The sequence below is a fragment of the Ilyonectria robusta genome (genome assembly GCF_021365365.1).
Source record: "Ilyonectria robusta strain PMI_751 chromosome Unknown BGZ61scaffold_19, whole genome shotgun sequence".
Lineage (NCBI taxonomy): Eukaryota > Fungi > Ascomycota > Sordariomycetes > Hypocreales > Nectriaceae > Ilyonectria > Ilyonectria robusta.
The window spans coordinates 946937-963678 of NW_025764453.1; the positions used below are offsets into that span (position 1 = coordinate 946937).

Here is a 16742-nt window from a genome sequence, read left to right on the forward strand (position 1 = left end):
AATGTACCTCCCGTCTCTCCCTACTCCTAAGTCCCTCGCTATCTCGCCGACACGAGCCAGAACGGCAGGGACCGAGACCATCACTGGCGCGCGCCCCCCAGCTGGCCACTCCGTACTCCGTGTACGTGTACTTCATTCCCAGCTGACAAGCCCGAGTCTAGAGCGTTTAGAGCTCTTAAAGCCCCTCCAGATCCCTGAAGCACGGGACATCTACACGATTAGCACTAACCAGGGGCTGATGGATGGATTGCCGCTTAAGGGCTCGAGACTTGGCTCTCGCCACGGAATGTGTGAGAACTCGGACTCCGACAGAGTCAACGATCGGCAAGCCGTCAAGCTCCAGGCCCGGTCGAGGCCACGTCCCTGTCCAGCTGTGGCGATGGCTTTTTTTTTTCCTTCAGCCGTCGATAGTTGAATGATTTTTGAAATTTTTCTACGGTGCGTGTCCGAGATAAATTACCCAGAGAGATGAGATGAGATGACAGGCAAGGGGATGGACGCTCATCCATGGTCGTGTCCTGTCGTGTCCTGTCGTGTCGCGCCCGCGCACCCCAACGCTTGCTCTCTTTCTTTCTTTTCCCTTGGCTGGCGCCTCGGGTATCAATAAGCTGCAGCTGCTGCACTTTGGTAGGTACACGATAAATCGGATGCACGCTTTGCGCACAGATCCAGGGTCTGCCCGAGACGGCAACGTCCACGGTCCGTCGGTGTACCCGCTTCCCAAGCCAAGATCAGCCATCCGGTGCAATGACGCCGAGACTCAGTCAGACGGGACAAATCTTGACATGCCGAGCTCGGGCCACGAGATAATCCAAATGCGGCATGACTTCACCATGGTGTAGGGTAGATGCTGGCGACGACGGGATGTAAGACGGGAAGACACTGCGCAAACTCAATTGCTCGTAATTGTCTGCCTCCTTCACTGCATCTCTCAGTCAGAGCAATATGGCTGTGTACCGTGTACTACATACCTAGTATGGAAGAGCCAAGCCGATGGATGGATGTTGCCAATAGCTTCACTTTTAACCTGGGAATCTTATGCAGGGGAAAGCGCCGTCATCACCGGACGGACCACTGCTCCCGCGACGGGCACAACCTTGTCGCTAGTCATTCATTAAATCATGGTGACAGTGCGCCTTGAGTGTGCTGTGCTGCACCACCTCAACCACCTCAACCACATCCTCCACCTCCATCGCAATTAGCCAACCTGGCTGCGATAGCGTCCCGGTGGCTGAACCTTGCGGCACCTCCCCCAAATAATCCGTCCTCAGCCTTCCCACGCTTCAATCCGGGCAACGTGGCAGCGAGCTCTGGTACCTGACGCTAGGGACTTTGTCTCCCTGCCTATCATGTCCCCCGTCCATGTCCCCGGCTGTCAGCAAGGCCAGTCTCAAGGCCCAAGCCCAATCAACAACACATCACATACCTGACAGAGGGCCTTTCAATAGTCTTGTCCAGAAGAAAAGTAACGCTAGTGAGTCAACCAATCATTACGAGGGTAAGTACACTAAGCACTTACTGATTTTTATAACCCCTATAAGATCCCAGGTACAGCATACCAGCGACTGCTAGATCCTGGTCAGAAGTGCCTACTACCCCTGAAGTTACAGCGGCCGCAGCAGATAGCTTAACGAGACTGTCACAGCCTTATGTATCTCAGGTAACCGACATGAATCAATAGATGTGGCGTTACCAGGTAGTGCTTGGACATGACTTTCGAAAGAGCCCTCCGTACCTCACTATCGAGAATACAACCTCGTCAGTCAACCAAGAGCGCACCGGCTTAGTTCAAACAAAATATGAAACACACACAGACACACACAGTACGTGGCATGCACACGTGGCTATGTAGTTGTAGTATATGAGACACCAAAATGCCATCTCTACCTCTGTGTATATTACATCCATCCACTATCTCTTTCTCTCGCAAGGGGTAGAACCTTGTCTCTGACGCTAGGCTGAATACAACAATGAAAACCAGTCAAGGTATCTAACGCAAAGGAAATGTTTTAACGTCTCTTTCGCCAATTTCCCGTAACGAGACAAAAGCCAAAGGCTTATATAAAGAAAAAAAAAATTGCAGTTGAGCAATCTTGTCAACCATCGTCCCCCTTATTCGTTCCACTCTCCGTACTCGGGCATCCCGTACGGATTCCATTCCTGTCCTGGGTAGCTTGTCGCGCTCATCTGAGCCGGCACCTCCCCGTCCGAGTCCTCGTCGGGGTTGTAGTGAATCTTCTCCTCTTGAGAATCCAGCCGCACCTTTCGTCTGTGAGCCTCTTCTGTGTCATCCAGCTCCGCAGGCGCATTGCGATTTACTGTACGGCTCCTCATAGGTACTCCGTTGCCCGGCTTCTGTGATTTTACACGTTCGAAACCGATGTGGCTTCCTTCATTAATATCCTTCTTCACCCCATGTGTCGATTCGCCAACAACCTCTTCAGTGCTAGCTCCAGTCTTGTCCTTGGTCGTATTCATATCCACACTCGCCACATCACTCACTCCGGATGTTGAGTATGTGTGTGAGTGTGACGGACTAACCTTGCCGTCAGTCCCTATCGGAGGGCTCAGCGAGATAGTCCGCGCCTCGGCTCCTTTTAGATCACGGGCTCTGTCGTCCTCAGGTGGTCCCTGTTGCATCGCCGGCGTCATAATTCCAACGCCAAGATTAGGCGAGGTGGCGGCATTGACAGGGCTCTGAGGTTTGACTGACCCATTCTCACTCGACTGCGGTTGATGCTGCCCCTGATAAGTTGGCGGCGTTCCATTGCTTCTCACACTGGTAGCAGTCATATTCGGCGGCGAGTAAGAAACCACTCTTGGGCTGGCGTTGCTCCTTCCGCTGCTCCTTCCGCTGCTCCTTCCGCTCCCACTTCCACTCCCGCTTCCACTCCCACTCCCGCTCCCGCTTCTGTTCCCGCTTCTGCTCCCGCTACTATCACTGTCATCGCTTGTCAAGCGTGATAAATCTGGGCGTGGTTGCTGAGTGGCATCAAAGGAGTTTCCAACAGGCGCTGTTGGTGTATGTCTAAGCTGTCCTCCCTGAGGTGTCTGCGACCTAGGGTCAACGCTGACGCGGTGATCACCAAGAGGGGAGGTAGGCTGGGACATGGGTTGGGGAGCTGGCTGGGACATTGGCTGGGGCACCGGCTGGGGCACCGACATCTGCTCGGCGGGAGGCTGTCCCTGTAAAAGCGGCGGGGAAGTCATCGGAGGGGGTGGCTGCTGCTGCGGATAGACCTGCTGCGCGGTATGAACCTGCTGGGCTTGGGGAAAATGTGCTGGGTTCATATGCCGGCCCACATTGTACGGCGAAGGGGCAACCATTCCTTCGCCATGAACAGCAGTATATCCACGCGGGATGGGTACTGGGTCGTATTGAAGCTCGTTAGACCTCGGTGCTGGTTGCTGTGGCTGGGGTCGGGCTGGCCCCTGGAAGGCCTGAGGAGGAGCTTGACGAGGATTCATAACTGGCTGGCCAGGAGGTCCAGGTTGTCTCTGTGCTGTCCCAGGCGGCCCCATAGAATGGCCCGCGGACGGTGCCGCTGGGTGTGCCTGCTGTCCCATAGCAGATGCCATTGGTGGGAACTGCTGCTGTCTCATGGGTGGACTGGGAGTTGCCATTGGCGAGAACTGCTGCTGTCCCATGGGCGGGCTGGCGGCCGTCACGGGCGGGAACTGTTGCTGTCCCATCGGAGGACTGCCAAACTGCGACGACTGCCGACGAGAATAGCTTTGTGGATGGGGAGACTGCCCCGTGAATTGCTGTGGCTGCTGTGGCTGCGGCTGTTGTTGTCTAGGGGGCATCTGTTGTTGCATGCGTTGAGGAGGGATTCCCTGCGGGTGAATACCCTGTGGAGGAATTCCTTGTTGGGTAACTCCCTGCTGGGGAAGTCCCTGGGGAAGCTGCATGAATCTCGGAGGAGGAACTTGTCCCGGCTGAGGAGCTTGTCCCGGCTGAGGCGTCTTGGAGTTTCGTTTGAACGCACCGAGGAGCTTGCTTGTTCTCTTTTCTGCTGTCTCCGGTTTCCCTTGAGTTGCAGGTGGCTTGGGTGCCATTTGGCCAGACATTCGACTTCTTAGGCCCTTCCACTTAGATGCGGGACTGTCTTGACGAACCGGAACATTCATCATCGGCGGGGGGGTCATGTTATCCTTCAGCGGGACTTGAGGTCCCAGAGGACCCTGCATTTGCATTGACGGTCGTGTGATAGGCACAGAAACCTGCGATGACGGACTTGGCATAGTCTGAGCGCTGGGAGGGCCCCGTAAGTTGGGGTTTTGTTGGCTAGCTTGTACCGGGACACCTCCTTGTTGCGAGTTCATTCGCTGCTGCTGCAATTGCATCTGTTGCTGATGGTACTGCTGTTGCTGTTGATACTGCTGCTGCTGCTGGAATGAAGGAGGGCCCTGCTGCTGTGGCGGTGCCATGCGTGTTCCGAGCTCTTGCTGCTGCATTGTTGGCGTGGTAGACGCCATGGGCAGTGAAGGGGTGCTGGGTTGAGATTCCCGCGTACTAAAAGTTGGTGCTGCCGATGTAAGGGGAGGGCTTTGGCCTATGTTAGAAGAGGCGATGGATGGAGGTCCCGTTCTTGACACTTGGGAAACTGGAGACTGGGGCAGGGAGTCTCGGACGCTGCTCTCCTTGTGTGCATGGCCGTTCCTGACATCGGTCCACGACAAACTGGGCGAACCCATAGGTCGTTGTGGCTCTGTGGCCGCGACACCTCCCTGCATTGCCGTATCTAAAGACTGCTTTGAAAGGTGACGGGAGGCATGAGAAATCGGGACTGATGGCGCTGGAGACACCCCGCGAGAGCCAGATCGCAGCCTGAAGCCATCATCTGACGGAGGCGGTCCGATATTAACTGATGGCTCTGATGACTCCTGTTGGCCTAGCACTATATGGGGCTCCCTTGGTGTCATGCGTGACTCTTGTGGCAGCGGCGAAGGCTTGGGTTGACGAAGAGACGCCTGGGACTGGTTCATTTGAGCACTTTCAAAACCTCGGCCAGGTTCCACAAAGGTGGCATCACTCGACGAAGGTCGTTCAGGCGATGCGTGGGCCTGAGAGTCTAGCGAAGAAGTTCCCGTCATCCGTCGCAACATTGGTGGCTGTGTTGGAGATTGAGGCACTGGAGACGATTGTCCTGGAGGAAGCTGCATAAGAGGTAGTTGACTTTGGGGACTGTGTCCAGGAGAAACCTGCTCTTGGAGAGCCTGAATAGGCGGCAATTGTCCTTGAGGATGCTGTCCTTGAAGAGGCTGCCCGAGAGGAGGTTGTCCTTGAGATTGACGTCTTTGAGGAGGCTGTCCAACAGGCGATTGCCCCGGAGCAATCTGTCCTGTTGGAATCTGACCAAGGGAAAATTGCGCCGGGGGTAGTTGTGTTTGGGGAACGTGTCCAGGAGAAACCCGTCCTTGAGGAATCTGAACCGGGGGCAGCTGTGCCTGACGATGCTGCTCGATGGGTGATTGTACTGGGGATGATTGCGCTGGGGATTTGTACCCTGGAGAAAGTTGCACAGGAGAAAGTCGTACTGGAGGCAGCCATGCTTGAGGAGATTGCGCTTGAGGAGATTGCGCCGGAGGACTCTGTCCTATATGAGGCTGTCCCTGATTCCTCTGAGAAAATTGCGCCGGAGGGAACTGACCAGAAGGAAATTGCTGGATAGGAGACTGTGCCGGAGAGAGCTGCCCATGACCCTCACGAGTAGACTGGCCTGGGGGAATCTGGTCAGGAGGGAACTGGCCAGGAGGAGGTTGTCCTTGATTGCCCTGAGGAAATTGACCTGGGGGAAATTGACCTGGATGAGGACGTCCCTGGCCCTGAGGAGTTTGGCCCAGGAATTGGCCAGGAGGAAACTGACCAGAAGGAAATTGACCAGGAGGAAACTGACCAGAAGGAAATTGACCAGGAGGAAACTGACCAGAAGGAAACTGACCAGGAGGAAACTGACCAGGGGGAGACTGACCAGGAGACACAGGAGAAAGTTGTTCTGCAGGTGTCTGTCTCTGGTTGTCTTGGGAAAACTGTCCCTGAAGTTGGCCTGGAGGTGGTTGTCCTTGATGGGACTGCGCAAGGGAGGGCTGTCTTAGGGGAGGCTGTCCAAGAGGAGACCGCCCCAACGGAGACTTTCCTGGAGGATTTTGTCCAAGAGGATTCTGTGACGGTCGTAGTTGTAACTGAGGCGGTTGTACTGGAGGAGGTGCTTGTTCCGGAGGAGATTGTCCTGGGGGCGGACCAACCTCGCCATCCTGAGATCGATTCTTCCCATGTCCCAATATTCCGGATATCAAACCCGCAGCAGAACCTCGTCTTTTGCGACGCTCGGGGCTGTCGGGCACCGGTGTTCCGGATCCTCCAGATATGACCGGCGGATCTTGCGGTGCGGTACTGCTCCGTATGAATCCAACGGGTGGTGGCGGACCCATGGAACCTGGTGGTCCATGTGGTCCAGGCGATCCAGGCGGCTCAGTACCCGTGGAGGGTCGCACAGCGTGAGACGTCGCTGGGTTCTGGGCTACGTCCGCATTGGAAGAACGATGGAAGATGCCCCCAACGGCAGACCGGGCTCCCGAGAAGCGCTTCTTCGGCGGTGCCATGCTGTTCGCGGTGCTTCCAGGCTCGTTCACCATGCTGGAGGTGGCCGAGCGTGGAGGACCACCGTGTTTACTCTTAAATTGCGCGCCGGCAACAGCTCCCAGCCCAGTACCGAATCGAGACGGCTTACGTTCGGACTGAGGAGAATCCGGTCTAACCTGATCCGGGTGGAGGTGAGATGGAAGCGAAGCCTGACTCGGGACTGGAGACGCGGCCATGTCTCTGCTTTGCGACGGATGGTCCATCGAGGGACGACCTCGGAGACTGAACAGGAAACTTCCCCTGGATGCCTTTTTTCGTTCTTGCAACTCCTCGAGGCCGGTGCTGGACACAGACGCGTCGTCGCCAACATGCTCGGTTGGCTGCTGTTGCGCCCTAGGCTCAATGGTCGAGCCTCGACGTTCCGATGAGGGCCGCGCGAAACGGCTGCCGAAGTCTTTGAAGATGCCGGAGCTCTTCCTGCGGCCCCGGTCGTCTCCGCTGGCCTCCATTGGAGGAGGACCACCCATTGGAGGACCACCCATTGGAGGATTGTTCATTGGGGGGTTGCTCAATGGGGGACCGCTCATGGCCGGGCCACTCATTTCTGGATCGCCCGTTGCCGCGCGGGCGATGGCCATTTCTTGGGAGAGACGGCCCGGGAATTGCGGGCCCGAAAGTGGATTGGTCTGCGAGTTGCTTCGAGACCGCGGGCCGCCGCGGTTGAACAGCTCCGGGTGTCGCCACGCGGCCGACGGCGGTACATCGGACGGCCTCTGCCTTGACTTCGACTGCGACGTCGGGGAGACTGGGGACATGGGAAGAGGCACGCCCATACCCATCTCTTTGTCGTGACCAAAAAAAGGTCGTTGTTGTGAGTCGCCGGTCCCTGCGCGATTTCTGGCGACATGATGGAGAGGCGCCTGCAGGTGACTCTCCTCGAGTTTCCAGGGTCCTGAAGGGGGCAGCTTCTGGATTGGGTTGTCCACCATATTGGGTGGTATCATAGGTGACGCGCCATACGACGGGTTCTGCTGGTGCTGTTCCGAGTGACTGGGAGCGTGTGGATGCATTGGGGCGGCTGGATCCGACTGTTCTTGCGGAGCCACAGGCGGCTGCTCATCGGGATCAAACGACATCCTTGCAGGCGCCTTCTGGCTCTGTAGGGCGATTTGTTGACGTGATGTTGCAGAATGGGTACCGACGGGTTCTGTTATGGGGAGTACCGCTCCAGTGTCGGCCGTGCTATTCCCCGGGAAACGGGTTGGCGTCACGTCATGCTCGTCAGAATCGTCAAGCGAAAAGCGCTCGGCGGCTGGACGCGCGGCTTTGGAGGACAAGCCAAAGGTAGAGCCCCGCCTGATCGGGGGCAGCCCGATGAAGGACGAGTTACGCTTAGGGGTTTCTGCCTCCATCTGAGGCACAGACTGCGGAGGCTGGGTGCGAGGACCGGCAATTCGGGTTTCCTTAGCATACGGTGTCTCATGGAGCGCTTGGGGTAGCGCCTGAGGCTGCGTCTGGGGGCGCGCCTCGGGAAGCGCCTTAGCCGCAGCAGCCGCGGCCGGGTTGTCCGGCACCAAGCGGATCGAGGCCGCAGTTTGCGGGGATGCCACCACCCACTCATCAGAAGCCTGAACCTTAGACTCGCCCTGCGCCACGGGTTTAGATGGCAAGGGCTGGCTTTGGGCGTCCAATTGGACACCCGAGTGCTCGGACACATCATCCCTGGTCAAGTCCGTGGCCATGCCTGCGTCTTTGAAGGGATTCCAGGGCGTGCTGTCATGGCTGATCGGCGAAGGAATCTCCCATTTGGTCACATCTTCGCGGTCTTTACTGTTAGAGCCCGGCGGTCCTTGCTCATCATACATCGGCCTGGAACCTTGGATCTCAACCGAGAAATGCCGCCTACCTGATTCGCTGACTTGAGACGCAGGGCGGAAAAGATGCATACGAGTCGAGTGGGACGATGGGGGAGCTTGGTACGGGAGGCCCGCCGCACTAACCGTCCTCCTTTCTTTGTCCGCGGGCCCTGCGCGGGATCTTGCACCAATGCTCAAACCCCATGAAGAACGCCTCTCATTCTTGACCTTGGGATGCACCACGCGGGGAGGGATGGGTTCGTCCTGTCAACCAGAAACATTAACAACCTCTTCTCGTCACGTTCATTAGATGGATATGGATGGGCAACGGCATGATGTGTGAAAAGGGAAAAAAGCGTCGTAGCATTCCTATCTCGTACACCCGTCTCGTCATATGCCAAGAGTGAAACACAAGAGTCGAAGCGTAAGATGAAGAAAGATTTAAATCCAACAATTACCCCGCCCAAAGTGAAAGGAAGAGGCCCGTTTGCATCGGTCGGGCCCTAGAAAAAGAAGTGTCAGTGAAATACCTTGTCCCCGGTTCCGCGCAATTTGCTCTTCCCCTTGCTCAATAATCCCTTGCTAAACTTTCCGGTAATCTTTCCGGCTGAGTGCATAAACTCCTTGCTCTTCGTGCCAATCTGGTTGCTAGAGTTTCCAAAAGCGCTGCTGGCGGCTTGTGTCGAAATTGGCAACCCGCCAAGTCTCGAGCGACTGGAGCTGGGTGCGCTGGATGTAGGCGTGCTGGCGTTCAGGTATTGTTGGTAATACGGTTGCTGCGTTGTGGGATTGGGCCCGCTCGAACTTGTAGGAGGGGCTCCTTGACTGAAAGTTTGATGGCTTGCTCCGCTGAATGATGATGTTGCATTAGCATACTCCGGGTGCTGGTTCTTCATGGATAGAAGCCAATTCTCCAAGCCTGATTCGGCTACAGCGAAGGCTATCCGCGACTCTTCGTACTTGGCGATCCTCTGAGCTGGAGTGGGCAGTCCCATAATTTCCTTGACTCCCATCACCTGTGGCAGCTGACCAGAAGGAGCTGCAGAAGTTGACGTTGTTGGGCGCTCATCTGGAGGAGGAGGGGGAGTCATCGACACAGGGTGTGAAGCAATCTCCGTTAGCATCTTGTCATCCAAAAGAGACGGACGCCGGTTTTCGGGAGCATGCGTGGTGCTCTCATCTGTCCGAGTTGAAACAGGAGAAGGAGGCTCGAGCATTGACGGCAGCTGCGAAGGCGGTGCCATGCTAGACATCGAAACCTGTTGGGAGATTCCTCCAGAAGAAGGGGGTATCACGATCCTCGGAGTCTCAACCAATGGGCTGGTAATATCGGACACGACATCCTTCGAGGACTGAATGTCAGATTGCCCAAGCGATGACGGAGTGTTAATGCCAGGAATACCCTCCTTTGCGGGTTCATCCGCTGGTGGTGCAAGCGGTGCAGGATTAAATCCTGCTTCCCAAGAGAACCGCCGTCGGAGGTCTGGCTGGGCTTGGCTGGGTGCCTCATTCGGTCCACTCGAAGGAGCCAAAGCCGGTACGTTAGATGAGGGAATGCCAGCCGGTGGAATCGGTGCTTGAGACACTGGCACACCCGATTGTACGGCTGCAGCAGCTGGTTCCTCATCCTTCTTCTCCTCAGATCCTGGCTTCCCTGTGGCATCGTCCCAATAGCTGTCGTAATCACTAAGGGTATAGCTACTGTTACGGGTGTCCCCCCTGTTACCAGGCGCGAGCGAAGTGACGTTTTCTCCAAGGGGACTTGGAGTAGGAGCGGTTGCGATAGGACTGAGAGTCCTCATGATTTCATCACTCAACATATCATTCTCCTTAACAGGTGACGATGTGGCGGTGCTCAAGGTAGGCTCTCGTTGAACCGGCGGAGGCTGGAAGTCCGAGGGGGAATAGTCCGGACGACGAGGCTGCAAAGGCTCTGTGGGGGTGATGTCGGGGGTCATCGACGGGGGAGGAGTACCAGCCACTTGAAGCGTCGCCGCATTATGAATTTCCGGAGGAGCGATTCCCTTGGAATGAGGGCTTGGGGTACGTAGAGGCGGGATGGATCGAGGATCCGGCACAGGAGACAGGATAGGTGCCTGGCTTACTAGGTTGACAGAAGGCTTGCTGTCATCGAGGGAACGTGCGGAAAGAGAAGACTGTTCACCCTGTTGCGACTGGGATTCCACGGAGTCTTGGAAAATGCTTGGTGCATTAGCTGGCAGCGTTGTCGCGTTCTCGGGTTGTTCAGCGGCAACACTCTTGCTGGAGAATGCTTCCGTTGCCGGTGGTTCCGGAGCCTTGGGTTGATCTTGCTTCATAGGATCTTGCGGCTCCTCCATCGGAGTGACAAAGAAATCGGACCCAAACACGGAAATGCGGTTAACATCAGGTAACTTCGGGCTAACTGATCGTGCGCGATCTATATCCTGATAGGGATCGGCAACCAGTTCTCCTTTCTCGTTCGCCGGAGGTGGCGCTGGTGCGTTGGTCACCAGGCGATTGGACTCATCCAAAGGCGGCGTCGATCGTTCACTGGGCTGCGGAGCGGCCTTATCTGCGGTCGACTGTGGCGAGCCTGAGGACTTGCGGTTCTCCTCCATGCGCCGGTACATCTCCGAGGGTCGAGCTTGAGGGTCGGGTCGCGCAGGCGTAGAGCTTGCGGCGCTATGAGGAGTAGAAGAGCGAGTTTCGACTTGGAAACCTGCCACCGAGGAAGGCGCTTGAGATGGGAGGGGGGCTGGTGACGCATTTCGCCCGGAGAGAGGAGAGGGGCTATTTCGAGCCGAATCCTGAACATGGGCTGGAACAGTATGAATTGGGGGCGCCGTGTTTTCAGCCTCGGTCGTGGAGGGCTGCTCGGTATGGAGATGGAGTGAAGGGGGGCCGCTGGAGCTTCGAGAGCTAGAGGCGACGGCAGCCAACCTCGGAGAAGGCCTATGTGTTTCGGACGGGAGGCGCTGGCCGATAGGGCGAAGGCCACTGGTGACACGCGAGACAGGAGGAGGAACGGGCTCGGGCTCGTCGTCGAAATCATCGTCGCCCCAATCGTCACCATCATAATTCTGAACCTTCGCTTCAACCCATTTCCTCGTCTTCTTGCGGTTGATGTTAACCTGATAGCTTCCGCCCGTGGGAGTGTCCGGTGTCCTAGCAGGGAGGTATCGTGTTAGGAGCGAGCGATAAATCGCGGGTGTCGAGGAGGGGGTTCTTACATGGGCGACTGCCCTTGCGCAAAAGGATTGTTGTAGGTCCCGTCCATGGCGTCCGGAACTATTCGCTCAATTACAGGAACATTATTCTCCAAGAGAAAGGCTTGGTAGGTATATCGAGGGTTCGAGGGCGATTGTGATGGTTCGCTGAGGGTTGACGGTCCGCAGATGTCAAATCCGATAGCCTCGTTCGGCTTGACGGTGATGGAGAGTCGGAGGGGGAGAGGTGCGTGCGTGACAAGGGAGCTATGGATACAAGGGAAAGAGGACAAGAACGATGATCAATACAAACGAGAGCGCGGCAAAGTGGTGATACACGAAGAAGATGCGTGCGGCGACGCGCGGGAACAAGATACGGCCGTGAGGACGAGACAGGGCGATGGATGAGGAGGGAGAAGGGCCAGGGCGGTGATGATGTTGATGGTGCGGTCAGGCACTTTTGTTGGAGATGATGGGACAATTTGGGAGGGGGGGAGGCGTCGGCGGCGGCGCGGTGGCAGCGGGCTGGTTGCAGGACGGGGCCTAGCCGCCTAGCGAGGGGCCGACAAGCTGCAGTGGAAAGAGAGGCGACCACCTCCGCTGTAGCTAGCGGAACTAAACGTTTGATGTGGCAGCCCAGGGGGACGAGAGACGAGGGATAGCGGGCTGCGGGAACCCGTGGATGGATGGTATGGGACGGGTGCTATGGAAATTGTCAGCGGGCCCAGCCAGCGCATTACAGAGGCCGCGGTGCACTAGCAACAACACAGCACCTCCCGGACGACCAGATCAGCTGGCTCGTGTGCTATGTTAGTGCTCCGATACCCACCACAACGCGACACCAAGGGCGGCACGGACGACTCGACGACGTCACGACCGCCACCACCACAGCCACAACTAGTAGTACAAGGACCACCTCTTCAATTAGCCATTACGTGCGGCATAAGAGACCATTCCTTCTGATTCCATTTCTATTCTCGATCATGGGCCTTGCTCATGAAGATGTTGGGGGATAGGCGCCTACCGCAAGAAACTATGCTTTCGTGCCCCCCCTCCCTTTGCTTGAATACGACGTCGCACGTACCAGGTAGTGAGTGGGCTGCGGATACGGGGCGAGGATCAACGGGGGCCTACCAAAGCGTCCCCTGCAGGTGTTCATGGACTCCCTCAAGAGGCAGCGACACCTAGAACGTCTTGTCTCTCGCAAAGCGCCGTGACTGGCAGCGGCTGCTGCAGAGATGGGCTGGTACTGGGTTTTAGCATTCACCATTCGCCATGTCGCAAAATCGCATTCCTCAAACCTCGTTCTGCGGGGAATCAATCCACAGCAACGGGAGGGATACGGCACAGCCCGCATCGTTGCGTACGCATGCAAGCGCCCACTACCGCTACCGCGCACCACGGCAGAAATAGCATTCTTCGTGGGGAAAGCACCCACAGCAGCATTGCCCAGCCTCTTCACACACGCAATCGCCTGGAGCCGGTGACGTCGGGTGATGCGATGATTGGGAAAACCGTGCCATGCCTCCATCCTTGCTCCCCTGCTGCGGTGCGTACGGGCAGATACGTGGGCACCAAACATAGGAACCCAGCTTCGCCAGTCACGGATACGGAGGGAAGAGAATGATACCATGCCGTCACCTTGCTCTAAACCCTCGGCTCCACTCTGCTGCAGCGTCCCGGGTCACATCCAATTGCCTTTCTCCACCAAACTCTGGCGCTACGAATTCTTGGGTCCCAGCGAACTGGTGCTGGTGTTGCCTGTGTCCACTGGAGATAATGTTGAGGGAGAAACCCGGATGGCAGTAAAAATGGGGCTTTATGCTGGCATATGAGCTTCACTGTATCAATTACAGACGGATGAGTATGCTTATTTGGTAGGCGTCTGAAGTCGGACCTCTCCTACAGATTTGCAATTGACCCCTAGTAATCGAGGACCACAGAAGATGGGGGGGTTTGAGTGACAGCCTCTCAACAAGCCACCACGTCGAGCAGACAAGTCACCTAATTTCTTGCGACTTGTTAGCTACGACATGGTTAATGAACATGTCGCAATGTCAGTGTTCTCTTCTACTATCATGCGGTGAGAAGAAATTGAGCCACCTCGGTGATGTTCATCTGATGTCAACATCGAATAGCTGCTGAGATTGAACCCCTAATTCCAAGCCACACCCGAAGTCCCATGTTCGACTAACCCATTTTACGTCTGGGTCACTAATTAAGACTTCCCCGGTGTGCGTAACGTAGCATAATGCGGATGATGTACCTGCATTGTTAATGCCGGACTTCACAGCTGCAGCGCTGACTCGGACATGCTTATTGTGGCGGGTGCCCTTGCACGGCCACAGAAGTTATCAAATACGGGTCTGACAAGCCACGGAGCGGGATTACCTCGGATGTGCGAACGGGCCAACGTGGCGGGAGTGGTAGGCTACCCTGGACTGTGAGACAAACCGCCATCCAGATCCCCTTTCAGGCGCAGTGGCCAAGCCTCATTTGTCTCTGACATTCCCACGCTGCGAAGCTTTTCCTCCCCCCGCCCAACCCTTGACTCGCTGACATCTCATTTCCCTTTTTTTTCTTCTGCATCTACATCCTCGTGTCTCATTGCGCACTTTTGAGTAATCTGTCTTAATCTCATCACCGAACCCACGTCCGCCCTGCGCCCCCTCGATATTGCACCCATCGCGCCTCGCGTCGTATTCGTACTTCATTCGCGCACATCCATACCGAGGTATCGACGTTGAACAATCGATCCCGACTCCGACAATAACCACGAACTCAAGGCGCCTTGGCAGACCCGTCATCTGTCATCTGCCATCCTTTCCTCTACCGTTACACCCTCGAGAATCGAAGCCGCGCTGGCCGCAGTCGGTCCTCGACGCAATCCCTAATCAGTTACCATTATGGCTGTCGCATCCATCCAAGATCGGACCTCCGAGTTCAAATCGGTGCTCGTACAGGCGCAGCGCCGCCAGGCCTCGTCCAAAGTTGGCTCGCAGCGAAGGTCCCTCCTGTCCGATGCCCAGAAGTCAGCCGCCAACGGCGATGGCCGACCCAGGAGATCCGACTTTGCCAGGCAGGCAGCCGAGATTGGACGAGGCATCTCGGCAACAATGGGAAAGCTGGAGAAGTTAGCACAACGTGAGTTCTCGCACCCTCTCAGTGGCCCATGACGCGGCCTCTACGTCCGGCCTTGTGATTCCCTTGAGAAAGAGACTAACCCCGCGGGTAGTGGCAAAGCGACGCACCCTCTTCGATGATCGACCGGTCGAAATCAACGAGCTCACCTTTGTCATCAAGCAAGATCTATCGTCTATCAACCATCAGATTGGTGCCCTTCAGGCGCTATCCAGGCAACAGCACCCCAAGGCTGACCAGGAGGGCGAACACAACAAGAACGTCGTCTATCTGCTGCAAGGCAAGTTGACAGATGTATCAGTCAACTTCAAGGATGTTTTGGAGGCGAGGACGAAGAACATTCAAGCATCGAGGTCGAGGACAGAGAACTTCATCTCGAGCGTATCCCAGCACACGCAACCATCCCTCCAACAGTCCGCATCACCACTCTACGGAACCCCCGCTCGTAACTCTCCAGCCCCGGGGGCCGACACTCTGTCGCTCAACCCAGTGGGCGACCAGCAGTTGATGATGATGGAGGAGGCGCAGCCGAACAACACCTACATCCAGCAACGAGGTGAGGCCATCGAGGCGATTGAGAAGACGATCGGCGAGCTAGGCAGTATCTTTGGCCAGCTGGCAACGATGGTTTCGGAACAGAGCGAGATGATCCAGCGAATCGATGCCAACACGGAAGACGTGGTGGACAACGTTGAGGGCGCGCAACGAGAACTACTCAAATACTGGTCTCGGGTTTCAAGCAACCGGTGGTTGATAGCCAAGATGTTTGGTGTCCTGATGATTTTCTTCCTGTGAGTCTTCCCGTCTTGGGTCTGGTCCTCGCTATGGTGTCCGTCTTATGCGGCCCTCGCGAAGCCTTGGCTCCCTCTTATTATTCCGATTGATACTGACGTGTTACCGCAGACTCTGGGTCTTGGTCTCGGGGTAGACTTGATGAACTTATAGACAAGACAAGTCGAGTCGAGGGAAATAAGTAGAGGAAGTGTCGAGGAAGTGGGGAGGGGAAGGGCGAGTTTTATGGCACTATTCGTTGTAATGGATATCACTAACAGTGCTCTTCTCTTTCTTTCTTTTGCATGTATGTATAGTTTCATTTGTTCCCCTCCCTTAGAGTCTATGCGACATAGAAGGGCCTTGAAAAGGATAATGAAGGAGACATGGGGGCGCCTTTGTTGGGTTGGGTTGATTTGGTTTGGTTTGGTCAGGTCCGACCCTGTCTGATGCGATCCGGGCTTGGCAATGGGTCCGACACGACATGATCGTGGGGGGAAATGTGTAGAGAACATGGCAAGCAGTATGCTTTGTAGATGGGAAGATGTCCCTCGTCGGGGGATACTATTATATTTACCGACTTCTTTACGCACTCATCCGGGGGCTGGGTTCGTCTGTGAGGTATGTGAATTGACTGAAGTGAGATTGTCCGTGGTTGCAACTCCGAGAGGCGTTGCTTTGGGCGTACGGTATGGAGAGGGCTCATCCCAAAGAGAAGGCAAAGAGAAGAGAGGACCAACAACGACCAAGGAAAGAGGCCAAGCCGTCGACTCGACCGGTGTCACTCTGATCTCTGTGGTCTGTCACCGTGGTGTGCCATCCATTGGCTGTACACCCTTCGTACTGTACATGGCATGGTGAACATTGGGGGCAGACTATTGACCGGGGTTCTCGCCGACCAGGCCCACACAAGAGCAGCTTCTCGGACCAACCCCACCCCGAGAAACAGGCGGGACGAGCCCCGTTGCGCCCTACAGGCGTCCACTCCCGCGCCGTCTTTTCGGCAACTCGCTGTTGATACTGACGGCACTGCAGACGGTACCGGTACAATTGCTGCGCTCCCACACACGCCCCCCAACCTGGCACCCTGGAAACTTCCCCCGCTCCCCTGCGCGACCCCTTGGCAGCGACGAAATCAGGCACAAGGAGGGGTGTAGTGGGGTTTATCTGGCGGGTTTCGGCCTTGACCCCGCCGATGAG

General features: G+C 56.3%; 2 protein-coding genes across 2 annotated transcripts; one reads left to right on the forward strand and one right to left on the reverse strand.

Moving 5' to 3' along the window:
• Positions 1-1841: 1841 nt before the first annotated feature.
• On the reverse strand, positions 1842-12127 carry BGZ61DRAFT_76714 (uncharacterized protein). The gene is made up of 4 exons (XM_046257074.1): positions 11655-12127; positions 8973-11589; positions 5961-8706; positions 1842-5723 (listed from the first exon to the last, which is right to left on the reverse strand). The coding sequence occupies exons 1-4, from the start codon at positions 11699-11701 to the stop codon at positions 2113-2115; spliced, it is 9021 nt and encodes a 3006-aa protein (XP_046100538.1). The 5' UTR covers positions 11702-12127; the 3' UTR covers positions 1842-2112.
• Positions 12128-14536: 2409 nt separating this feature from the next.
• BGZ61DRAFT_481829 (t-SNARE) lies at positions 14537-15566 on the forward strand (the record flags this gene model as incomplete). The annotated part of the gene is made up of 2 exons (XM_046249341.1): positions 14537-14774; positions 14866-15566. 2 exons carry the CDS (start codon positions 14537-14539, stop codon positions 15564-15566), a joined length of 939 nt encoding a protein of 312 aa, XP_046100539.1.
• Positions 15567-16742: the final 1176 nt, after the last annotated feature.

Excerpts from the sequence above, each read along its gene's own strand:
- BGZ61DRAFT_76714 (XM_046257074.1), bottom strand. The coding sequence starts at position 11,701 with ATGGACGGGACCTACAACAATCCTTTTGCGCAAGGGCAGTCGCCCAT. Across the intron at positions 11,590-11,654 it reads GCGCAAGGGCAGTCGCCCAT|GACACCGGACACTCCCACGG; the intron begins GTAAGAACCCCC and ends CCTCCCTGCTAG. Across the intron at positions 5,724-5,960 it reads TCCTGGTCAGTCTCCCCCTG|GCCAGTCTACTCGTGAGGGT; the intron begins GTCAGTTTCCTC and ends AGATTCCCCCAG.